The sequence below is a fragment of the Anopheles moucheti genome, chromosome 3 (assembly GCF_943734755.1).
Source record: "Anopheles moucheti chromosome 3, idAnoMoucSN_F20_07, whole genome shotgun sequence".
In the NCBI taxonomy this organism is placed as follows: Eukaryota; Metazoa; Arthropoda; class Insecta; order Diptera; family Culicidae; genus Anopheles; species Anopheles moucheti.
In genome coordinates this window covers 83,780,646-83,804,857 of record NC_069141.1, presented here as the reverse complement: position 1 = coordinate 83,804,857, position 24,212 = coordinate 83,780,646, and the positions used below count along the sequence as shown (strand labels likewise).

Below are 24,212 nucleotides of genomic sequence, written 5' to 3'. Positions count from 1 at the left end.
GATTAAAAATGATGAACGAAAAGAATCATGCCAGCGATATGTAAAACTACAATGAACAGAAGTAAATGTTTAAGAGCTTTCTTGGCCATCGTGCGAACTTACCTTGTGTCTTAGCTTCCAAACACATTACATTTCCTTCCGGGCGCCAAAACACCAGACACGCACACACACATCCACAACGCCGCAGAAACCGGAAAAGGCTCTCCGCCGATGACAACCAGGGCGCGTTCCAACACGGAGCAACCAAAGATCACGCGTCAGCGACAGCTCTACGTCTCACCGGAGTGAGCCAAAGTGAGCCACGGAGCAGGTGAGCCAAATCAAACGGTGATCGTTTTCCAAACTGCGTGTGCGTGCGAACACAACGCACAACGTGTACGCGAAAGATGGCAGTTGGGGGGCTGACCCAATAGATCACACGCACGCAAACACAAACACGTAGCTAAAGAGCTTCGTGATCGTTTTGATTCTTTATTTTTTGTTTCAAGCTGCTCCCAATAAGCACACGCACTTAACACCGCACCCAACACATACGCGCCCACACACGCCCGGTGTCGCACACGTGTGCAATGATCAGAGATTTGTTACGCACCCGCAACAGGTGGGCTGCTGCTTGATCGCACTTTTTTTTTATCTCCTATATTCACTTTTTTCCTTTTCTTTTCCGCCACTAACACACACACACACACACAGTGGGCGCACGACGCACTACGTGAAAACTTTCTCACCCCTTGGCTCTCACAGCGAACAACTCACAAACACCAGAGATCTTGGTGTACACTTTCTCACCCAGGATGATGATCGTGGATGATGTTTTTTTTTTGCTTCTTCTTCGGTTTCGCTATTTACACCTGATTCCACTTTCGACTCGTTTTTCCGTCCCCGGATAAGGAAAAGCTGTTAGACACGTTGCACATCTACCCCGGGCCTGGTGCTTTTGCCGTTTCACTGATGCTGTCTGCTGCTTTGCTGTCGATTTCTGCTGCGAGTAACTGCGGGAGAAGGAAAAACAATTCATTTTAGCCAGACCGGCCAAACCAACGGATGGGGTGGGTTTCTGTGGGCGGTGGGGCCATAAGGCCTTTCGCTTTTTTTTTCACCGCCACATCACATTCGCTTGTTTGTTTCGCTGCCCATTCACTGTTACTTCCTTTTTCTGCATTTTGTTTCGATTTCTCCCTCACTCTCCCTTCTTTTTTTTCCTTTGCAATTGCCTCGGAGCATTCGGAATTCCAACGCTCTTTTTTGCGTTTTCCTTCCGCTTTGGATCCTTCAATTATCCACTTTGCAACGGGAAAAATTTTATCATTTAAATCCCCAAGGTTGTTACAGGCGCGAGTTGCGATGTTTTATGAATTTCCATTCGGAATTATTGTTTTCGTGTATTATTTATTATATGTTTTATTTTTTTGTGAACCGTGAATCATATAAATGTTTAAATTGCGATATTTTGAGAATTTGTATTCAAATCTCGAGGTTGATAAGTGAGATCAACTTCATATTATATACATTTAAACAATTGATCTATCAGTACCCAGAAAATGATGAAATCCTGAACATCAGTGAACCTGTAGTCCAGTGCCACATTCATTTTCCCAATCTTGAAAGGCAAGGAGCGATATTAAATCACTTTTGCCAACATCAGTTCGTTGCTTACAGAAAGAAGAACTGAGGAACAAAATCATCTCACTGCGAACAACCAGCTCACTCACCGATGATATTGTCAACGCACGCATTACTGCATCCAAGTGTGCATGCTGTCCCGATACTGCAACAATACAAAATTGATGCAATGGATCATGCTCTTAGCAGACATTCGACAACAACTCAACGAAGGTGACACCTCGCTTGGAAAAGAAATAAGTAATAATTTTAATTAGAAAAGGCGAATTCACAGAGAGTTTTAAGAACACCTTGAAATCGAACAAAACCTCCTCACTTTGCATCATTTTTCCACCCTGCGGAAAGGAAAATCGGAACCACCGTCCCCAGCACCACACGTCCCCTAACCTGGCGCAAAATTCAATCAATGCAAAAGTGACAACTGCGACCAATACTAACAAACCCGAGGGCCTGTGGATCGGATCGGTAACGTCATCAGCTGGTTAGCTTTAGTGGTGGACGTTTTGCGTTGTTGCTCGCTATCCGTTGTGGGTTTGTAGTACGTTAAGGTGGTAAACGTACAACAAAGCAATCATAGCATTTCGTTCCCCTCAACAGGGGAACAAAATCATCCAGCACTGGCAGGATATAGCAACTGGGGCTTTGCAAATCTTTTGATGACGTGAAGATATTATAGCCTGACGGGACCGGGATACAACAACACGACGATACAACAAGCACGGGACCTAAAAAGGGGTTGGGGATGACAGTTGCTGCCGACTTTTTTCTCGAAGAAAGATGACGTTTTCACAAGAAACCGGGGGGTTTGGGCACACATACGCGATCGCGAACGAACCACAAACACAACCATCTACACGCCCGCGTGTGTGTGTGCGCCACAGCAAATGAATAAAACCAGTCCGCAACCACACACTGCTGACTCATATCGCCGAGGTGAAGCAAATTTTGCGACAACTGGACACTGGACCAGCCCGCCAAAGGGTCAAAATACGGTGCTGACTTTCTCACTTTTCCCTCACCGATCGACACACACACAAACACGCGCCCAAGGGTCCACGCACGCACCGCCGTAATCGGGGAGTCGGGATTGGAATGTTGATCCGTGGCTTTTGCAAAAAAGTTCACTCAGAAAACTCACTATCCGTATCGCCGTAATCTTCACGAAGTCGGTGACGAGATGACACGAGGGCGACACCAAACGGGTTGCCGTTTCGATAGTGTGTGCGTTTGGTGTGACGGGTGCCTTTCACAAATAAAAGCACCATTGTGTATCGTCCTTGCGTGGCAAAAGATGGAATTCCTTTCGTCGCGCACACACACACACACATGCTCTGTGTTTGTCCCGTGTCTCACATGCAAGAGAACAACGGTTTCCCCGAATTTTCAGCCCTCTGCCCAACCAGTGGGGAGCACTAACATCCGGGTTTTGGGGGAAGCCGTGATGAGTCGTAGTAAAGCAGCTAAGATTGCTCACTGTCATGCAAGCTACGTGAAACTAGCGTGAATCGACGAATAGTCGGCCACACGGTCGTGCAACATCCGCCCGTTCCCTTTAGCGTAATGCATGGAACCACTTTGCAAGTGATTCCGAGCGAAAAGAGCTGAAAAAAATCTATATCTGGCCTGACCTGTCCCTATCTGGGGCCGTCACTCTCTCTGTGCAGGGTAGTGCAATTTCGTCGCTACACTTGGTTGCAAAAAACCACATCACATCGCACACCAAGGGGGAGCGAGGGAGGGGGGACACATTGGGGGTTTTCCTACCCCGTAAGCAGTCGTGTCACACGGGGGCAGCAACACACACCGTTCACCTCGTTCGCCCCACATACGACGACGGGATTTTCGCGATTTAGCTGGCCGCCGACTGGACACATAAAAGTTTCACTTTTTTGACAACTCACTTACACTTTTCCCTTTTTTCTCACCCCCTTATTACTGGCACGACCCCCGTACACAACAGGGTCACAAATTTACGTTACGCACTCGGCAGCTCACAATCTTCGTTTCTTGCAACTTGCAATGGCACTGTCTGCGAGTGTGTGTCTAAGAGGGAGCACATAAAAACGACACGGCACGGGGCTATATTATTATTGTTATTACTTTCGCCCATCCGCACCGTTCGATTGGGAAATCAAGATTGCGAACGAATGTGGATGAGAATGCGACCACGACCCCTGGGCTGGCACTGCACCCACTACCACCACCACCGTTGCCAGAGGAAACTACCACCCGAAATCAACCCTTCGGGCCCACACAGTACCACTAGCTTACCAGCTGCACTCTACTACTACTACGTTTGCGATTGCACTGATGCTGCTGCTGCATGCATCCCTATCTTCGACGGTTTGGAAAAACGGGCCTTTTTTCGGGGAATGAACGTAGCGAGCGAGCCTGTGTCACCGTGGAAAACCCGACCTGTCATGTTTCGCAATGTGTGTATCGCTATTTCTTTCGCTCTCCCGCTCTCGGTCGTTTTCAAATGTCATGCGTGGCATACATTCTTTTGGTTTTCATGACAAAAAAGGGTTAATTCTCTATTTAACTGGGCGAAAATTACAGATAGAATGTATTTCAAATAATAAACTCAATTTGAGCGATTGGTTTTACTAATTAAAAGTAAAACATCAAGTGCCAGTAGCAAACGAAAACCACCCCAAGACGGGAAAGCTCACGACTCTGTATGATAAACGAGCAGCAAAAGTGCATCTCGCCACTGTCAAAACAATTGCATCGCGGTGCATTTGTTTTTATTTGCAATTTGCTAGATACGCCGCACACAGATCAGTTTGGGAGTTTTAAAAACGCTCTGCATAACCATTTCGCCATGGAATCGTCGTCAGCTTCGAACAATGCCAAAGACACGCTAAAGGACGATCCCGAGACAAGCGTTTCCGAAGATATGGAGGAAGAGCGTAAAAACTTTTTCAAAATCATTGCCGCGTTCAAGTACTACAGGTATGGGATAGAAAAACGTGCGTCGCAGCGTGGTTATCAGCGTTACTTTAAATACGTTGAACATCACTCCTTTTAGGTACAGCTCAAACGCGGAACTGAAGCGAAAGGAAGCGTTTCTGAAGACGCTGCCACCGGCACACCAGAAGATGCTGTCCAATTACCAGGAGCACCTGCAAAACCTGAAACATTGCATCGACGTGAATGCACAGGTTATTAAGCAGATCATACAGGATGCAAACTGTCTCTTCCAAAATGCGGACCACAACATCGAACCGGAACTGCAACCATCGGACGGTTTAAAGCTTCGTTATCAGGACTTTCAAAAGGTAGCTGGAAGGCTGTGCTTGCGTTGGTTTCGTTTCTCACCATGCGCTCTTTTCCGTGTCGATTGTATTACAGGTACAAATAACGATGAAACAGATATTTCGCGACTGGAGCGAACAGGGCAAGCTTGAGCGGGATCAGTGCTACACTCCCATAATAGACGAGATTACGACATTTTTCGATTCAACCAAATAGTGAGTTGATGGCGCAGTCTAAGATAGCAAACACACAGACACCACCGTTATCTAATCATGTCACTTCTTCGCGTTGTTTTCAGTGACCTCTCAAAGGTGAAAATACTGGTGCCTGGCGCAGGTTTGGGTCGTTTGATTTACGAGCTTGCCTGTCAGGGATTCTACTGTGAAGGAAATGAATTTTCTCTTTTCATGTTGATTGCATCCAATTTTGTGCTAAACAGGTAGAGACTGGCTTATTGTTTGGCGTGATATTTATCTAAAGTGCAACCTTCGGGGCTTTCTCTTACAGATGCGTTATTGCAAATCAATGTACAATCTATCCTTGGGTGCACCAGTTTGTGAACAATCTGTCACAGCAGAACCAGCTCGTTCCGGTGACGTTTCCCGATGTAAGCCCCAGGAAATTTCCACCAAAGGGAACGATGAACATGGTTGCCGGAGACTTTTTACAGGTATGTTTTGCGAAAAACCATGTCATGCGATTATTTACCATATGGAAACAAATAATTTGTCCCTTTTTCCGTTCAGGTCTATCGCGATGAAGATTACTGGGAATGTATAGCGACGTGCTTCTTCATCGACTGTGCTAACAACATTATCGAGTTTGTTGAGGTGATCAAGAAAATCTTGAAACCCGGAGGTATTTGGGTAAATCTAGGCCCGTTGCTGTACCACTTCTCGGATGTGCCAGGTGAAGGTAGCATCGAACCGACGTATGAAGATCTGCTTGAAATCATTCGCTCTCTTGGTTTCATCATTCTCGTGAGTACAGCAATACCTCATATTCTGTTTGTTAGTTTAATGTTGCAATACCTCTGTTCTGTTGATCTTTGTAGAAAAATGAAACGAATGTTGTAACGACATACTCTCAAAATCCCAACTCTATGCACCAAAGCCACTACAACAGTATATACTTGGTTTGCCAGAAGCCCGGCAATTGACCTCATGCCATCGCTCTTCTCGTTTCGCGAGTCGCTGTGTATTGCGAAACCGGACAGCTGTACATGATATATAGACAAATATGTAACGATTTATTTGCATCGGTAAGATTAAATGTGTCTAAGAAACGTAACTTTGTGGTCATTTACAATGAAATCCGAAGTAATATCTCCAGGAGGCATATCAAAAACGTATTCGCTCTGGTTATATGAGGGGTATTATTTTGTTAAACTTAACAAATATTGTTTAAAACAGCTTTCGTAAAACAATTGTAAGCATTTTGTTAAAAATAACGTTTAAATTAAAAAAATATTTCAATCTACAAAAGGCCCAAATCTTTGGGGCATCTTCAGCATTTAAACCGTTTGTATATCCTTATGAAAGGATTTATTTCGATTATGAACTTTTGTGAGCTACTTCAGAGTCATTTTTGATGTTCTTTTAATAACTTTTAGCTACATTAATTTCACAAGTTGTCACATTTGATGATGCTTTGGTGCAACACGCCGTGCGACCTATTTTCCACCTTTCGCTATCTGTCAAACGCAGACAAAACGCCAACTGAATTTTCAGCACCTTGCGACGCTTCATTTTATTGATCCACTAAAAAACGACTCGACTGCACACTCGTGGTGTTAACCAGAACAAGGCGTGCTCGCAACAGTGTTACTAAAACCGTTCGGATTCCGTTTGCTCGAAGACTATCTGCTTCCGTTGCACCCGTACATCGTCATGTCGTCGACAAACTTTAACGTTGGTGTGGCCGCTGAATCGAAACCATCGAGCCGCGTACTGAAACCTCCGGGCGGTGGCCATTCCGATATTTTCGGTTCCTCGGACGTACGGCAAAATCCGCCCCGACCGAAGAACAACCAGCAGAACTCGTCCAACATGAATGCGGTGATGGGCACGATGGATCCGAACGAAACGCTCGATACGGCGAAGCGTACATCGTCGTCCGCTACCACCGGTGGTGACAGCCCATCGACACCAGCCCAAAATGGATCCGCCACGGCGTCATCGAACGGAGCATCGTCGGGCGGTGGTGCCGAAGCTTGCAAGCCCGGTTCGGCCTCGTCGGAACGGGCCCGTGTGCCACCGGGTGGTCACTCGCAAGGTTTCTGGTGATGTGTCTGGCCCTTGCACACATCCCCCAGCACCACCACCACCACCCTACACATCGAAGCCGCAGTATCGCGCATTGCATTGCACCTGCTCTTTGCATCGGAACCAAAACTCACGGGATGTTCAGTTAACACACCCGCACGCCAGGTCTCGGCTTTTCTATGTTTACATCGTGTGTACTCTACTCTGTAGCCTCTACCTCCCGTGAAGTGTGAGCATGGAGTGCGTGTGTGCAACAACGACCCACCCCCAGGCCGCTCGCGGAGAGTGCTCCGTTTTGTTTGTTAGTGTCTTGTGTACCTCGATATTCTTGATAGCTTTTAAAACACCTAAACACCTCACCCCTAAAAACACCCTTCGTTAGCCTTCGCCTCGTGGGATGGCTAGCAGTACTGCCAAAAAAAGACGACACAAAACCTTTACTTAATGCTACTATACTAACTATTACTTTCTAATTGTGTATTTTGCGTATGGTATTATAACTTCCAAAAAGTGAACCGTGAGCTGGGGCCGTTAGAACCAATGGCGCTGGGCCCCTATCTCTCTTACACAAATGACGGAACAAATAAATTATACACTACAGCTTAATTAAAAGCCAGCTGCATTGAAATCATGCGTATGCGTTCCCTTCTCTCGCTTTCTCTGGGCGAAGATAGTAATCCGAAAATAGCCACAGATTTCAGAATAGAGATGCATTTTCACCGTTTATCCAAATGCATTCTTGGGTGCGTCGTTGTTAGGGGATACGCAACGGTTGCTGTTGAGCATGGGAAAACATAATTACGTATGCGTGGTGTCCCCCCGGGTACCATGGCTAAGCCCTTTTTATTTAACGATTTTTCCTTTCTTCGCAGTTTCGCATTTGCGTTGTTTTCTTTCGCTGCCTCACCACTCTCAATGCTGTCAAAATGCACAATGAAAGGGATTGTTTTGGTTCCGGCGATCGTGCGCATATTTCAGCGTCAGCTGTTGACGATTTGCTGTCCCCCGGAAACGGGAACTTTCTCTAATTCATTAATTAAAACCAAAACTTTGCAAATATGCGTGAATTGTATGAGTAAGTTGAATGGTTTATTGGTTCCATTGTGCTGTGGTTTATGTTATCTTCGTTCTGTCTTTGCAGCTTGATTACCGGGAAGAATATCGACCATCAAACGTTCGAAAGCGTTTCGACGATTATACAGAAAAGGTTCACTAATGCGGGCAACTGGTTTCAGAGTACGTTTGACTACTCCCGGTCTACTAGATGAAAATGAAAAAGCGTTCCTTACACTTTGCATTCCACAGTCGGATCAGCGCTTGCTTTGCTGCTGTTGCAGAACGATCTAACTTATCCCTTTAACCGGCTAGCGGGTATCTACGTGCTGTACGACATACGTCGCAAAGAGCAAGCGGAGTCGCCGTTTTATCTCTTTTTAGCTCGATTTCTCGAACCCGTCGGTAATGTGACGCCGAGCAACACCCGGCGACAGATGGTCGAGCTAAAACTCATACACCTGCTGCTGTCAAACGGTGATCCCGAGGTAACCAGCCGTTCCCGTGTTTCAGCAATGATGGTTTATGCTTGGAATCTTCTTCATCATACTTTCAGATTGATAAAAAGTCCCCGCGAATGTTTTGTCAAGCTTTTGCCGCCTTGCCCACACCTATCGGTCCAGCCGAAATAGCGTTTGTGAAAGCGAAAGCAACGGAACGGTTGAAAGAGTTCCCGCTGACCGTACGATCGAACGTTGTGAATGTAATTCCAGCGATTGCGGTTCTACCCGGCCGGGAACCAGCCCTCAAAAACTACACCGGTGCGGCCATCGAAGAGCTCATCAACGGCATGACACTGAATCCGAGCAATCCCCTAACGAACGCTCTGGGGCCTACGTTTATGTCCGTGGCGCCCCCATTGCTGACCTGTGAGGATGAACTGATTTGGCTTGATTTAGGCAGCCCGTCCTACCACAAACCCGTCTACAACAGTTGCAGCGATGCGGAACCAACACCGGACAAATGTTTGCAGACGCTACTCGATCAGTCGTTCAGGCAAGCTTTAAGTATTGCGGACCAGCAAACGCTTGTGAACGAGCTGGAGAAGGACACGCAACAAACGCATCTTTCTTGCGTTACACCGGAAAAGGTACTGAGTTACGGGTCCGAAACAGTTACAACAATGATTGCATCACAATTTCATTACAGCTTCCTAACTTAGTCGAGTACAATCCAACGATTGCGATCGAAATATTGATGCGAATGCTAAAAACGCGTCATATCGAGGCTTACCTAGAAGCTATCGTTGATATGGAGCTGTCCCTGCATTCAATGGAAGTGGTAAATCGGCTTACCACGTCCGTCGATCTGCCGGTAAGCTTCGTGCATCTATACATCGTCAACAGCATCGGTACGTGTTCCACGATACGTGACAAGTACATGCAGAATCGGTTGGTACGGTTGGTCTGCGTGTTTCTGCAGAGCCTGATCCGGAACAAGATCATCGATGTGAAGCAGCTGTACATTGAGATCGAAACGTTCTGCATTGAGTTTAGCCGGATACGGGAAGCCGCCGCTCTGTACCGATTATTGAAGCAGCTGGAACTGGACCAGGGCACCGTGGCGGGAAGCTCGGGTACGTCTGCCGGCGCGGTACAGCCACCGAAGGAATCTTAAACGAATGTAAAGCCACTAGAATAAGAATATGGATGCAATAAACACATACAGTTTATCATTAAATTAATACTAGTACGACTTGTACTTAGTGATAGAAGAGACAAACTAGTAAGCCGAAATCTGAGATGCATTAAATCCGACATTAATAATAGACAAGGACACACTTGTAGACAGGATCCAGTATCACAAAACAAACAGAGGAATATTTTTTCACACATTTATTTACACACATATTGTTGTTGGTTTGTGGTGGTTGATTCTTATGGTTATGCGATTCAGGTTTCTGCCTTTTGCTTGGTTTTGGTTTATGCTGCTGCTGCTGGTACTGTTATCACCGTACATACTTCCATACCCGGAGCAGTATACGCATCGGCGGTGGCAACGGTGACGAAGGGTGGGTGCTTTTTAAATAGCACCTCACGACCAATACAAAAAAAAACTTCACCCTACCACCCTTTGTAACATAAAAACGCTACGCAACTGCTCCGCTCGAACCCCATGCATTAAACGGTTATCATTTTGTTTTGGTCACCGTTTTTGGCTCGGCTAGCACACATCTTTTCTCCGGTGGTATAACGACTGCGGTGGCAAATTTTAACATAAAAACACATTTGAGCACGCATAAAACTCGTCTGTTCTATTCGATTGTACTTAAATGCCCGGCGACCGGAGTGTATCGTCGCCCTGTACTGTTTTGTTAAATATTTTGCCATCCTGAATGGTTTTACCCGATAAAATTGTCCTATTTTCACACAATGTGAACGGTCATGAAGCTGGCGGTAGGTTTTGAGTTCATTAAAAATAGTTCTCTATGTTGAACAGGTGTATGCCCATCAAGTGTGTCTTGTATCGACGTTAGCAAAAATTGCGCATCCCACAGCATTGATTTCCACCCGGGTTTCGGTGGTGCCACCCACCACTAACCACCAATCTCATCCGAACTCCCGCATGCCTTGCAATTGTTCTACACTATAATATAATACTTTCCACTTGTAGCTAATCTGCACCTACTGCAACTAAACGGCTGCTAAATGTTCCGTATTCCATGTATTCCAGATTCGATTGTTTCCATGTGCCGCACAGTTCCGAACCCAGTAAAACGCATGTTGCGAAAGAGTCCTTATCCTAGATGTGTGTTTCTGTACTTTGTTTTGCATTTTGATCTTTTTATAGCTCTCTACGGGACTTCTCCATGCCAAAACAAAACGAAGAAACAAAACATCCATATTTATACGATGCCATTTGGTAAATATGTTAAAAAAATCCAGCCTTGATCCAAATCTGTTTTTAGGATGCGCTTTTCTTTGTTGTGTCTCTATGGGTATAAGTATATATATGTATATATGGATGTGTGATTTGCGTGTAAATGTATATATGCTCCATCTATGTAATAATTTAGTTGTCCCTATCATTACGTTTAAACATGATGTTCTAATCGCTTTCATACGCATGCATACAATTCACTTACGCTAAAACATTCATTAAGCGCGAATTCCTCCCGCATGTCCCTATTCCTTCATCCCTTCGTTTATAGTTGCAGTGTGTGTTTTAGTGTGTGCGCTTATGTCCGTGTTCAGTATGTTTGTAAAATTGTTTCACCAAAACCCCCCAAATACCCATCCCTCTATAATGCATCTATTATCTATAATGTTTTACCCCTTGATTTTCCCATTTCTTTTGTAATATGTAATAATGTTAAGTTACAGTATCTGCGTGAGTTTGCTCTGTGTTTTTTTTTTCGCTTCTGACTAATTCAATCCCACATTAGAATACCTTCTGCATACATAGTAGTAAGGACAAACATACATTGAATTCATAATTCCTTAAACCATTCGTACCACATGCACGCAACATCCACACACGCAATAGTCATTAAATATCCCGCCTGCCCATTCCCATTTGTCGAGACCGTCAAGAGTCCCGGTTTCGATTATAACTAAGGGTTTATCATCTTTTGTCAGTTTGTCGTTACTGTCTACGTTCGCTAAATTTACTCAGATCTACCGTTTACTTCTACCCACTGGGTGTGTATCGTTTTGAGTTTGTTGCATGCCTGAACATTAGTTTGATTGTATTTCTTGTTGTTTTGTTTTTGTGCTGCTTTTGTTTCCCGCGTTTGAGTCTCATGCCGACTATATTCTTCTTTGGTATCTTGCACACACACAAACGATTCCTTTTGTAGCACGGTTTTTTTTGTGCGCCTCTGGTCATTTCCTAGTCTCACAGCAAACACAACAAAAATGTCGCTTTCTAGACAAAGATTCAAGTAGATTATTTTATCTTATGCTTATGCCCCTATATGTGCCCTTCCTGGGTTAACTTCTCCAGATACAGACAGAGCGCACGATGGATTAGCTCGTACTGTTCGGAATTTTGCACCATGCCACCACGCTGCAGGCGCAGGTTGCACACGATTCCCAGTATATCAACCTGTGCGGATTCGCGGAGCACACTTCCACAGTCCCGTTGACCGCGGAATGTGCCATTGCCACCGGCTGTCGTCAGCGCCATGCTGGTGGCGGGTTTTCTTCGCCCCTCTGATCCGTCGGGTACAGGTGGCAAGGGTAACGATTGTTCCAGCTCGTCCTGTAGCTCATCCGCCGATGTTTTGTGACCGTCGTCGTTACTCTTTTGCTCATCGCCACATACGGTCGACGAAGCTGGAACGGGTTGGGACGATTGCTTCAGCTGTTGCTGTTTGCGTTGGTGCGCCATTACGGACAGCCGGAGCTGTCGCAGTCCATTCAGTATCGCGATCAAACATCCCGTCCGACCGATACCGGCCGAACAGTGAATGATCGGTAGTACGGTCGGTGTGGAGGAGCATAAGGCAGCCAGCTGTGCGGCACCAACCATCTCCTCCAGACCCGGCGTACCGGGTTGATTGCCTTTCAATGAGTTATTGCTTTCGGGCCTGGGTGTATCCAGCACGTTCGTACCGAGCACATCGAGACTCAAGTCCAGCAGCACGTTTATATCGTTCGGTGAACGATGATCGGGCCAGTCGGGAAACCAGTAGTGATGTGCTCGGAACGCCACCAGCTCAAACAACGATCCACTGTCATCTGTGTTTGTGCAGTCGCCGGTAGGTTCCGGCACGTCGGTAATTTTCGAACCATAGATTACGTTCAGCGTCCGTACGGTGTAACCGTTGCGCTGCTCTACACATACATTCTGTACGAGAAAGAAACAACTTTCGCATCGTATTTGCATCGTTACGGTCGTTGCTTGTTCCTCGTGCTCTGAGATTCTTGCAGAAAGACTATCCTTTTCTCGTAAAACTTCACTCACATCCACATCGGCCGTATTGCCGAACGCGAGCCAATCGGATTCGGTTTGTGGGAAATAGATCGCACACTTCTGGCGACCATTCTCGACAAAGTTTGTTAGCATCACTATTTTCTGTTCCAGCCCGACCGTTTGAAGCGATGTTCCGGCGGCCGTTGCTGTGCGGGCGACATTCTGGTACACCATCAGCCAAAATTCGTAGATTGTGTTTGGCAGCGGTCCCTGGGTAGCAATGTAGCTGTTGTTCGCATAATCAGGACCCTAAAATGGAAAGCAACGCATTAGGAACAAAAACGTTCGATTTCAAATCGTAAAACCGCTCCAAACCTTAATGTAGTTTGCATTGATATATGGTTCACCGCCAGCGATCGGTGCCCTTTCCGGTTCAAGAATAACGCGCGAATGTTCGTTCGGCAGGATGGTTTTATAGCGATTCTTTGCCTGCGATCCAAACACCAACGGTTTCTCCTGATAGTTGGTGGGCAAATCCCAAAACTCCTGGTGTATCTTCAGCACCATCTTCTTGTGCTCCTCGTCGTACGACTCATCGTCACAAACTGGCGGATGATGCAGACTGTCGCTGTGCAATAACATCATCTTCGTACTAGATGTCGTCTCCTGCACGGCATCATCCACCTTCGTCCGTTCCTTCCCATTTGCTTCGTTGCCCTCCTTCGAGTGTGTCCGCTGCTGCCGGACCGCTTCCTGTGTAGCAGAAGCAACCATTTTGCGATACGTTTTGCTGAAGAAGTTGTGCAACTTCCGCAGGTAGGCTATCGTCAGTACGTTCGATGCATTCTGCAGGAACTGTATGTTGGCCAGATATATCTTAAAATCTTCACTGGTCGTTTGCGGGCTGAGCGGTTTGGTCGAGATGTTGCGTACGTTCGAATTGCTGATGCTTAAGTTACCCGCCTTCAGTGCAAGCCCGTTGCCATCGCAACAACCACCGCCATCTAGCGTGCCGGTACAGCAGCAGCAACAGCCGCAACAACATGCGCCACAGCAGTTGTACAGCGAACTGGTACCGAGTGCAGACAGATTGTTGGCTGACGAGGTGGACGTTACGGTGGACGGATCCTTCTGGAAGAGTCCGCGGTGGATAGAAAGTTTGTTCTGATGCTCCTTAAAATTTTCCGACGATCCTGGGGGGAAAATGTGAAAAATAATATTTACTCGCTAGCCTGTGCTGTGGGGATTGTGCAAACGTTCTTACCATAATGATGGCGCTCATCGAAAGACGATTGGCAACTGCGCTGTTGGTAGGTACTGACGGACATTAGCTTCCCATCGCCTTCCAGGTGGCTTCGCTCCATCGCTCCGTGACCGTGGTGATGCTGTCTACCACCCATCATCTCACAGCCCTGCAGACCTTGTTCGCGAGCATTGATGTTGTGTAAACTATCCGAGCTACGGAACTTCCGCTGTCGATTGCTTGCGCCACGTGCACTCTCGTGATTAACGGCACCGCCGTGATGATGCTGATCCATCGAGGTATGTCCGGAACTCACCGTAAGTCGCCCGTACGCACACGATCTGCCACTATTCCCATCCCGAGCGTCGTTCGCACCCAGCAGCTCAGACTGTGCGGCTGTACCATCGTTACCAGAAAAGGTGGCATCGACACTACTACCGAATCGTCGCAACTCGCCGCCTACTCGATGATGTGTACCATGGTGCCCGGAATGCCCATGCTGCCCATGATGACCATGATGCTGATGATGATGATTGTGATGGTGGTGATGATGGTGGTGGTGATGATGATCATTATCGCCATTACCGTCCAGTTCGTCCTCTTCCAGCATCATACCGGACGGTGCCGGTTCGTTTTGGGTGTGCGTTGTCAGCAAACTGTTCAAGCTACAGATCGACCCGCGCAGATTGCAGTTCGAAACGGACAGTGTGCGTTGGTTAACGTTGATCAGCGTTAGGCTGGCGTTTGAATTGCGCCGCTCGAGCAGGCTCTTGCGCGATCCGGCTAACCGTACCATCGACGAGGACGGTAACTGCTGCTGGTGCTGCTGGTGATGATGTCCACCGCCGAGCGTGCCCGCATTAATCGTACCGATGTTGAGCGAATTGTGACTGCTGAACCGATTTAGCCCAAAGTTGGAACCGATTCCACCGCCGCCACCTCCTCCGCCCCCACCACCGCCGCTGGTACCAGTCCCAACACCGGACCGGAGATTCAGTGTAAGGCTCGTGTTGGAGCCACGCCGCTGAAGGAGATTCTTCTTGCTGGTGTTCGAGTTATTGTTGTTGGTCGTGTTGCCGGTGGTCGTGCTGCCGCCAGCATCACCGGTGCTGTTGTGAACCGTCGTGCTGGACGTTGTCCCGGCCGGCGTTGGTTGCTGTTGTTGCTGTGGTGAGGCTTGATGGCATTGTACCCGTACCGGTGGTTCCACCGGGTGTGGCTGATACAGCTGCGAGTGCGATTGTACCTGGTGCAGGTTTTTATAAGAACCCCGGTACAAACTGCAGCTAGACGAGGTCAAATCGACACTTCCCCCGCGATTGTACACGTCCAGGTTAAGGGTGAGACTGTGGTTGGAGCCACGGCGCTGCAGTATGCTTGACCGGCCACTCGTCGGCACGGACGTTTTTGATCCGTCGTCCGGTTTTTCCTTGTCGGAAGGTGATTGAGACTGGGGCGTAGTTGCACCGTCACATCCAGCAATCGCTTTCAACCCGAGGGGAGATTTCTTATCCTTTCGATTGCCATTCGCTGGCCCACCATCGCTACAGAGTGCGGTCGATGAGGAGGAGGAACTTGTCGGTCCCGGATGATAGGAGGGTTTCAGTTTTGATTGTCCACTCGCGTAATGCTGCTGCTGCTGCTGATGGTGATAGTAATGGTGATTGACCGCCGTCCGATACTGGTATCGTTTCGGGGTAGTTGGCACGGAAACGGAAGACACCCGTCGGGGTTGCTGCAACTGCCCGGTTGTTTGTTGGGTCGTGTACAGTTGCTGCTGTTGCTGTTGTTGATGGAATTGAAATTGTCCATATTGTTGCTGATGTTGTTGTTGCAGCTGCTGCTGCTGTTGCTGCTGCTGGGTATGCGATTGAAAGTAGCTAAGCATGGACATACCCTGTCCAGTTGTCGGTTGTGCGATACTCATGATGTGGCTCATGCCTCCACCACAGCTTACGGAACCGAAAGCACTGCTAGACCCACCACCGCCGGCACCGTACTGTATCGATACCTTCAGTTTGTCCGAATCGAGCGAACTTGCCTTCTGCTTGGACTGCGATAGGGTCGGAGTTTTCGGGACTGGTGGCAACGAGACCATATGGGTACTGTTGCCACAACTGTTGTTGTTGTTGTTATTGTCCTCGTGCTCCACCCCGTACAGCACCTCGTCGTACTCGTCGTCCGTTTCATCCTCATCGTCACCGTAGTCAAAGTACTCGAAGTAAAACTGCTCATTGCTGTCCTCCAGATGATGGTGTTGGGCCTGATGGTGCTGCTGCTGTGTGCTCATTGTCGGATTTGAAACAGAGCCGGTGACGGTAACCGTTTTAACGATCGGTTTTGCTACCGAACCGGTCGATTGCGACGCGGCCGGTGGTGGAGGTCTTGCCTGTGATTGCACCGTACCAATGCCGGACCCCGGCATGGGCGGGATGTTCAGTCGAAGGTTTAAAATGTTCCGTACACGTTTGGCCCGTTCCGCACACCGTTTTGCGATAGCGTGTTCATCCTCGTCCTCAGTCTCATGGTGTGCGGATGCGTTCACTTTATCGTTATCGCCGTGTTTACGTTCATAGTCGTCATTGTCGTCTTCGTTATCCTCATCATCGTCGTCATCATCGATGACGCTATCGAACCCACCGGACCGATGCGCTGCCATCCCGACCAACTCTTGCACGGGAATGGTCGAGCTAAGATTTTCTTCCACCAGCCGAGCGCCTTCGGAATCGAGCGATATCGATTTGAGCCTTACGCGCCGGCTAGCCATCGGTGCACAGATACGTGCGGTGCGCGGTTCGATTGCGGGTTCCTTAGTTACGGCCGGCGCGATCTCCTCCGTACGTTCGCTTTTTGGAGGTTCTACCGTTTTTACCGGTGGAGCAGGTGGTAATGGCATCGAGCCAGGTGATGGTGCTAAAACAGACACCTTTGGCGCATCACGCGTCTCTAGCCGCCTCACTTGTTCGCCTTCTTCCTCCTCCTCGGTGCGTGCGTCAACGGCCGGAGGTGTAGAGCAGGTCTCCTTACCACCGTGTCGCTTCGGCAGCGTGCGCGGTGTCGGTGTAAAATCATCCACATCCGGAAAGCGAAAGTATGTGGCTGTCTGCACGGTGAACGAGTGTATAGAGCGGGGCGAAAAGCCAAACCGTGCTGCGGCCATTGATTCCGCTGCGGACAGTGGTCCTCCGCTAACGCTTCCACCACCGCACTCAGTGGGTCCTTTGGTAGGAGTCGCATTATTGTCGGTGGTTGCAGCGGACGTAGAAAGGGATGAAGCCGAGGATGGTGTCAACAGCTGGATGTAGGTGTTAGGTGATCCGTTCCCGGGCGTTCCGGGTGTACCGAATACGGACTGATCTGCAACCGATTGTCTTTTCAGCACGTTACGCTGTCCGGCCGACTGTTGTTCCTCGGTCTGCTCGGAAGATACACAGTTTTCCTTATCGTCAATCGTTAGGTGTTCGGGCTCACGTTCACTGGTAGCGCTGGCAGTGTCTATCGTGGTTGCCCCGATCGACGTACTCATGTTTACCGTTGCCACTGGCAACGGCACACTTACGGCCGGCAGCCGTTTATTCGCTTTTGGCGAACGGTGCCGCTTATCGGATAGGTTTAAATGCTGCTCGACACGACGTCGACCACCGCTACTGTCCGCACCGTTCACGGCTATACACGTCGTCGGGACCGGTTTTACCAAAGCACTCGCCTCTAGCAGTACGATCGGTGGCGATGGCGGAGTAGGTGGTGTTTTAAGCAACTTTAGCTTACTTCCACCTCCAGCACACTTGATTCCGCTGCACTCACGCACCTGCAGCTGCTGCACATAGTCCGCGGACCGTGGTATATCGTGTCGGTCTGCGCGCTGTTCCCGGAAGAGGTGCAGCTTCGCCCGCAAACCCAACAACAGCACAACGAACAGTAATGTACCGATTACCGCGACCGTTACCAGCACACCGAGCAGCAATATGTCGGAAAGTTCGGTTAATCCGTACCACGGAACGCGCGTTACACCACCACCGCCGAGAAGTTGGTGCTGGACGGGAAGCGCTTCCGCAGTTTCCGGACCGTGTGCGCCGAAGCCAGACGAAGAGGCAGCAAGTGGGTTACGTGGAAAGGAAATTGAATTTTGATCGCGTCCGGATGGTTCGTCTATCCCTGTGCGCACCAGAAGCGCCTGGTTGTCACTGTAACTATCATACACGGTCGTCGGTGAGGCGGCCAACAAATCCACAAGCGATGCGCTTACAATCAGAGCCACCAATCGCAGCAATCGATGCGTGCCACACTGTACAATCGCATGCAGCATTTTCCCTATCGCAGTAGGCTCCTCGCTGAAGGAACAACAGAATATGTGGCCGTGTCAGACGGCGCTGCTGTATCGTAGTAGGCTGGAGTTTGGCTGGAGGTGAAGCTTTTACGTGAGGCCAGCGGCGCAAAGGGAAGCTGAGCAAGTAATCCTAAAATAGAAATAAAAGTTGTTGTTTTTTTCGTTTTGCATCAGTGACTATCTGGCGGGGCCGGTGGGACGGGTATGAAACGTGTAAGTTACCATCATTATTCATCGCTGATGCGGCGTGTTGAAAGTCATTCATTTTCAATTCAAAAGTACAGATTAGCTCATAAACGGGTGTAGGTCAGTTTTCCATTCTTCCCCACCTTGGTTGGGTAGCCCTTTGCACTATTTGTTTGGCATCAATTCAACACTTGTGCTTGGTTGCTGTTTGGGTGTCTCACGCTAGCGAGACGGTACTGCGTTGCTTAATATTCGCGTCAACACCTCAATTCCTTCACTGTTTTTGACCTGCGACCTCTCACCTTACATTTATGATTTCCTATATCGCTTCTTTCTCGTGTCAAAGATTGGAAAAGTTCAAAAGCATAAAATATTGCTCTTTCCCTTTTTGTTTTCGCACAAGGATCTGCCTCGCCCTGGTTAAAGCTGGTCACATATTCCTAGCGCAGTAATACTCGCTGGTGGTGTATCGTCTTAATTTCTCACGGTCCACAACCACCAAATCTTAAAAACCCCAACCACAAATGCCACATCAATAGCTGTTCCACACTTTTTCATTTCACTGGAGATGCTGTGGGAAGGAAGGGATTTTCACACGCTAGCAGGCACATCTGTTTCTTCGCAGGGTGCCCGTTTTCTAAGCACCATTGTCCATTCGTTGCAATGCTCACCCGTCCATACCGAGCGAAGAAAAACATTTTCCACGGCACGATACAAGTTGGATGGTTGGTGAACGGTGGTGCTCACAAAATGCACAAACGCAAAACACTTGTGCTTCGGCCGTTCATTTCACTCGCGCCCATTCGCAGAAAGGTTTTTGTCACGCGTAAAATACAGTACACACTGCAGGGATTGTTTGTATACTCGTTAAACTCGCGTAAATCGGTGATGTTTGTGTAAAAAGTGAACTGTAATTTATTATTTCTGGAACGCGAATCTTTCTCCGCACGACGAACAAGTTGGACATATACAATTTCCATACACACACAATGATCTGTCAAAGTGGGAAGAATATTTTCACAGGCGAGAAAACACAATGGATGTGCTAACAGTACAATTGCGTTGACATTTGTTACAATAACTTTTAGCTATTTCACCAACATTCGCTGCAAAACAATGCAGAGAAGCAATAGAAAAATTACTACGTATATTTATTGCACAACGTCGGAACTTTACACAGTATTGCAGTGTACCGTTTTGAACGGCAACGTGCTAGAAACATTTAAAATTTCAATTCGCGCGTAGCTTCCAAGCACGCGAAGAAAATAGGCGAATATCGTAAATAATAGAGCAACAGCAATCAAATTCAACGATCTACCAGGTGACGATTACTTTATTGTATCCTGCACTGCATTGGATGCATTCGAGAGGCCGACTAGTTGCGGACACGTGAGTGTAAAACAAATCTTCTTGTCTTCTTGCATTGACTAGTAGCGACCGGCGGGATGGCAAATGTGCTGCTTACAGTCCCTTGTTAAAGTACACAAGCTCAGGTATGCGATCGGTTTTCTTGCACATTTCCTCGTAAAACTTTGGCTCGACCAACTTCATCACGCTCGTGCTCAGCTCAGCCTTTTGCGGGAACAATGCACATGCCGTCGGAACCATTACCGTTAAGCTGGAATTGGGTAACAAAATGGAATCGTTTCAGATAGAAGCTCCATGATAATGGTGGACAACACCTGGCATGCTGTACTTACAAACAACCAACGACCAAAACCTGGAATGGTGCGTGAAGAATAGCGATACGACGGAATGATTGGTATTGCTCCAATCGTTCCATGATCACGGGCAAAATCAACATCCCTGGTGCGCACATGGCAATGCGAGAAAATATCACCTGGAAGAAAGGTACAAAGTAACGACCACCCGAACAGTTTAATGGGTATTGTTGCTTGACTCACCTGTGCAATGCCTTTACCAGCGGCCAACCGGCTCGAACCCACCACATTACCATTCTCATCCTCGATGCCAATTCCGTATATAAGTTCGTTCTGCCGCATGAGAGGTATGTTGATACAGTTGGCCGCCGCTACCGCCACAAATGGAACGTAACGCTGGAACAGTGGAGTGGCTCGTTTTTGCAGATACGCTTTGTATCCAACCGCGGCCACAAGGGCGGATGTTGTGGCCGAAACGTACGCCACCGCCAGTTGCGTGGTTGAGAGGGACGAGTTTGCGTTACGGTTTGTGTAGTTGACCAGCGCATTAAAGGATTGATTAACCCATTGCCAGAAAACTACTCCAGTAGTCGTTCTGGAAGTACAACAGTGTGAAGAAAAAAAGGTCAGCAACTCCTCAGCTGGAACACGTAATTCAACTGATCGGTCTATCATTACATACTTGTACCACTGCAACATAGCCCCAGTTATGGCCATACCCCCCGGCATCTGAAAGCTCATCCGTCCGAACACATTTTGCTTTTCGCCACTATCCGGATGGAAAGCGCTTTCGTACAGCTTTTTTGCATAATGTATTTGATCGATCGTTGTATTTTGAGGTATTGTGCCGGCCCTGTGGAATGGGAGAAACTATTAATCCTTTACCAAGCTGCGATTGTCACCGTTCATACTTACTTTACAGTTAAATACAACTCTTTTGCGCGATCTAGCTCATCATCGGTGGCAAAACATGTGCGCGGGTCAGTTATCCAGAAGTAGTGCTTCAACCGTCCAGTAAAGGTGCTCAGATCCCACAACGGCTGGACGATATCAATGTTGGACATGGCTAGAAAGGACGAAACGAAACAAATTCTGTAGTTAAACATACACGAAGTAGATCACCTGTCTCATCGCGACACAGTTTTGCAACAATGTGTATACTTGGCTACAACATTTCACAGCCAAGTTCATCATCATTTGATACCCAACAATGTTGGCGGGGGTTACATAATCCAAACCACCCTCACCAGGATGTTATTACAAGCAGTAGCTCCTTTTATTGATTATGAAACATTTTTTCTCCATTCGATTGTAAAAATATGACTTCAATTTTTTATTAATCGTTTCAAGAGACACTATCACAATGAGCAAGGGCCACAAAAATATTAAACACAAAACCCCGTCGTTGACCTGATACTTAGCACTTCCTGCATAACAGGTATGGCTGGGTCACCAACTGGCATGTACTAACTAGGAATCCTTGGCTGTTATTAATCCCCTGTTCCGTTCGTAGTTAATCTGAACTATTGCTACTGCTCCTATTGCCACCTCACAAATCGAGGACACGGTCGGAAATGATATCGTCAAAATATTTTGTTATTTTTAAGCAGGTATGCCTGTTGTTGAAATATTAATAGAGATTTTAAATATGCTCGATTAGCGTTCCAACCACGAGAACCTTTTTTGTTTAAAAAGACAAGCTCTGTATGCTTGGTTGGCTGGTTTCATTCACTAGTAAAAGATGTGCGACACCATCACGGGATATTTAAAGCCATTCAAGGGTATGTGCTTTCACAATTTCATATAACTTTACCGATTTTAATGAGACGTTCACGAATTTGCGCTCCGCCCCAATGCACCACAAAAATACACACGCACACGCACTGCTGTGTTTGTCAGTGCCAGCCGGTGCATCCAATGGAAAATTCGTTTGGATGCACCTCCGAGATGTATATATAGAGCGGACAGGTGTGAACATTTGACAGTTGCATTTTTCTGTTTGTAAACAAATCCCATCAGCTGCTCGGGCGACAAGTTCAATTCAATGTGCTGCTGCTTTTGCTTGACCTGTTTGGTTGTGTGTATAATTGCGATACCAAGAACAAATATTTTAAAAATGTTTGAAGAATACAAAGCAGTGTATTGCGACGAAAAAATTGAAATATTTTTCAAAATTTGCGCGGTCAAGGTCGACAGAGAACAGCTGTCAGGTGAGTGGGCAAGCTTTGACAACAATGCTGTCAGGCTATTTTTAGTTCCCCCATTCTGTTCCGCGATTATAAAGTGCGAGCTTTTTGTATGATCGCTTCACTTCTCGCATTTTTCTCGTTGTTCTCGTCCGCGATGGCTGCTAACAAAGAACGTACTTTCATCATGATCAAGCCGGACGGAGTCCAGCGTGGGCTCGTCGGCACCATCATCCAGCGGTTTGAAGCCAAGGGCTTCAAGCTCGTCGCGATGAAGTTCATGTGGGTAAGTAGCGAAAAGTTTGTCCCGAACTGCGCCGGTCCCCATTTCGGTCCAGCGCCGCGTGGCCATAACCTAGAAGTGTGCAGTGCAAAAATGTGCTCTTTGACCGTATTAGCTTTAGAGTAATTGGTAATATTGATCTTTCTTCACCACAGCCATCGAAGGATTTGCTTGAGAAGCACTACGCCGATCTGTCGGCGCGTCCCTTCTTCCCCGGACTCGTCACGTACATGAGCTCCGGCCCGGTGGTGCCAATGGTCTTCGAAGGCCTGAACGCCGTCAAGACCGGTCGCAAGATGCTGGGAGCCACCAACCCGGCCGACTCCGAGCCTGGTACCATCCGTGGTGATCTGTGCGTCCAGGTAGGCCGCAACATCATCCACGGATCGGACGCCGTCGAATCGGCCAACAAGGAAATCGCCCTGTGGTTCAAGGACGAAGAACTTGTGTCGTGGACGCCAGCCGCCGAAGGATGGGTTTACGAATAGGCATTTAGTAGGAATATATAGGTGTATGGCGGCAAGAAACGAGCATTTACTGTATTCCGTTTTATCGTTTACACAATTATATGTTACGTACTCAATTTGCTTTTAAAGTGCTCCTGGCAAAGGGAACACAAATGGGAAAAATAAATGCTAGAACCGTGAATTCCGTGTTATCGTTTACTCAATTATATGTTACGTACTCAATTTGCTTTTAAAGTGCGCCTGGCAAAGGAAACACGAATGGGAAAAATACATACTATAACCGTGAAACCTTTGTCCGGATTACATGTTTGACCTTGACAGGAGATGCACCACCGAAAGGCGTTTGGGGTGAAGTGGAAGATAACCTTTCTCCGATCGTTGTCCAGCCGAACGAAGTGTTCTGCGACAAAGCAATTAAGCACATAGCTTTGCTTACGTGGTCATCCTTCGCCACTTGATTGCATGATTACAAATGTGCGTGCTGTATTGTAATCGAAAAGCGATCAATAGTGTCTAAAAAACAATCATCAACAGAAAGGAGGGAAAGAATCGATAACAATAAAGGGATGCATTATAACCAACGCCGGCTGGATGCGAACAGTTATTATTTACACAGGGGGTCAATTTCGATGCGACAAAACACGATCCGATGCGGAAAGTGTTGAATCGATGCAGCTTTGAATGCATCGATGGTGTGCAAATTGCGCAAGAAAGAATACTTTATTCTGGATGTATTGGCATATTCATTAATCAACAATTAATAAAACTTTTGCACGAAAGTCCGAATAGCGGTAGGATGGACGC

General features: G+C 47.4%; 7 protein-coding genes across 10 annotated transcripts in view; 4 read left to right on the top strand and 3 right to left on the bottom strand.

The window, feature by feature from the left end:
- Positions 1-4,025, bottom strand: part of LOC128301724 (uncharacterized) — a 39,489-nt gene extending 35,464 nt beyond the window's left edge. Inside the window, exons 1-2 of one of the 4 annotated variants that reach the window (XM_053038332.1) lie at positions 3,884-4,025; positions 103-992 (exon numbers count right to left, since the gene is read on the bottom strand). The gene's annotated coding sequence lies outside the window, so the exon portion shown is untranslated. The other 3 variants (XM_053038330.1, XM_053038331.1, XM_053038333.1) reach the window with 3 other exon arrangements.
- Positions 4,026-4,428: 403 nt separating this feature from the next.
- LOC128304208 (carnosine N-methyltransferase) lies at positions 4,429-6,153 on the top strand. The gene is made up of 7 exons (XM_053041369.1): positions 4,429-4,578; positions 4,655-4,904; positions 4,978-5,096; positions 5,180-5,320; positions 5,389-5,551; positions 5,628-5,861; positions 5,936-6,153. Exons 1-7 carry the CDS (start codon positions 4,448-4,450, stop codon positions 6,038-6,040), a joined length of 1,143 nt encoding a protein of 380 aa, XP_052897329.1. The 5' UTR covers positions 4,429-4,447; the 3' UTR covers positions 6,041-6,153.
- A 441-nt stretch (positions 6,154-6,594) lies between these two features.
- On the top strand, positions 6,595-7,767 carry LOC128303223 (jupiter microtubule associated homolog 1). Its single transcript, XM_053040101.1, has one exon. It carries the CDS (start codon positions 6,771-6,773, stop codon positions 7,164-7,166), a length of 396 nt encoding a protein of 131 aa, XP_052896061.1. The 5' UTR covers positions 6,595-6,770; the 3' UTR covers positions 7,167-7,767.
- Positions 7,768-8,112: 345 nt separating this feature from the next.
- Positions 8,113-9,845, top strand: LOC128303808 (CCR4-NOT transcription complex subunit 11). The gene is made up of 5 exons (XM_053040876.1): positions 8,113-8,220; positions 8,287-8,381; positions 8,451-8,686; positions 8,755-9,288; positions 9,348-9,845. The coding sequence occupies exons 1-5, from the start codon at positions 8,204-8,206 to the stop codon at positions 9,813-9,815; spliced, it is 1,350 nt and encodes a 449-aa protein (XP_052896836.1). The 5' UTR covers positions 8,113-8,203; the 3' UTR covers positions 9,816-9,845.
- Positions 9,846-10,018: 173 nt separating this feature from the next.
- LOC128300349 (uncharacterized) lies at positions 10,019-18,604 on the bottom strand. The gene is made up of 3 exons (XM_053036373.1): positions 14,320-18,604; positions 13,431-14,248; positions 10,019-13,364 (listed from the first exon to the last, which is right to left on the bottom strand). Exons 1-3 carry the CDS (start codon positions 18,602-18,604, stop codon positions 12,111-12,113), a joined length of 6,357 nt encoding a protein of 2,118 aa, XP_052892333.1. The 3' UTR covers positions 10,019-12,110.
- Positions 18,605-20,086: 1,482 nt separating this feature from the next.
- On the bottom strand, positions 20,087-22,381 carry LOC128303470 (sideroflexin-2). The gene is made up of 6 exons (XM_053040437.1): positions 22,286-22,381; positions 21,388-21,538; positions 21,155-21,325; positions 20,716-21,067; positions 20,512-20,651; positions 20,087-20,429 (listed from the first exon to the last, which is right to left on the bottom strand). Exons 2-6 carry the CDS (start codon positions 21,534-21,536, stop codon positions 20,273-20,275), a joined length of 969 nt encoding a protein of 322 aa, XP_052896397.1. The 5' UTR covers positions 21,537-21,538; positions 22,286-22,381; the 3' UTR covers positions 20,087-20,272.
- A 350-nt stretch (positions 22,382-22,731) lies between these two features.
- On the top strand, positions 22,732-23,589 carry LOC128301565 (nucleoside diphosphate kinase). Its single transcript, XM_053038120.1, has 2 exons — positions 22,732-22,944; positions 23,097-23,589. The coding sequence occupies exons 1-2, from the start codon at positions 22,771-22,773 to the stop codon at positions 23,427-23,429; spliced, it is 507 nt and encodes a 168-aa protein (XP_052894080.1). The 5' UTR covers positions 22,732-22,770; the 3' UTR covers positions 23,430-23,589.
- The last annotated feature ends 623 nt before the right edge of the window (positions 23,590-24,212 follow it).

Coding starts and splice junctions, on each gene's coding strand:
- LOC128304208 (XM_053041369.1), top strand. CDS start 4,448: ATGGAATCGTCGTCAGCTTCGAACAATGCCAAAGACACGCTAAAGGAC. Junction 4,579..4,654: donor GCCGCGTTCAAGTACTACAG/GTATGGGATAGA, acceptor CACTCCTTTTAG/GTACAGCTCAAACGCGGAAC. Junction 5,097..5,179: donor TTTTTCGATTCAACCAAATA/GTGAGTTGATGG, acceptor CGTTGTTTTCAG/TGACCTCTCAAAGGTGAAAA.
- LOC128303223 (XM_053040101.1), top strand. CDS start 6,771: ATGTCGTCGACAAACTTTAACGTTGGTGTGGCCGCTGAATCGAAACCA.
- LOC128303808 (XM_053040876.1), top strand. Junction 8,382..8,450: donor TGCGGGCAACTGGTTTCAGA/GTACGTTTGACT, acceptor TGCATTCCACAG/TCGGATCAGCGCTTGCTTTG. Junction 9,289..9,347: donor CTTGCGTTACACCGGAAAAG/GTACTGAGTTAC, acceptor ATTTCATTACAG/CTTCCTAACTTAGTCGAGTA.
- LOC128300349 (XM_053036373.1), bottom strand. CDS start 18,604: ATGCTGCATGCGATTGTACAGTGTGGCACGCATCGATTGCTGCGATTG. Junction 14,249..14,319: donor CGATGAGCGCCATCATTATG/GTAAGAACGTTT, acceptor TTTTCCCCCCAG/GATCGTCGGAAAATTTTAAG. Junction 13,365..13,430: donor TCAATGCAAACTACATTAAG/GTTTGGAGCGGT, acceptor TTTCCATTTTAG/GGTCCTGATTATGCGAACAA.
- LOC128303470 (XM_053040437.1), bottom strand. CDS start 21,536: ATGTCCAACATTGATATCGTCCAGCCGTTGTGGGATCTGAGCACCTTT. Junction 21,326..21,387: donor GAGTTGTATTTAACTGTAAA/GTAAGTATGAAC, acceptor CCCATTCCACAG/GGCCGGCACAATACCTCAAA. Junction 20,430..20,511: donor GTTTTGGTCGTTGGTTGTTT/GTAAGTACAGCA, acceptor ACCCAATTCCAG/CTTAACGGTAATGGTTCCGA.
- LOC128301565 (XM_053038120.1), top strand. CDS start 22,771: ATGATCGCTTCACTTCTCGCATTTTTCTCGTTGTTCTCGTCCGCGATG. Junction 22,945..23,096: donor TCGCGATGAAGTTCATGTGG/GTAAGTAGCGAA, acceptor TCTTCACCACAG/CCATCGAAGGATTTGCTTGA.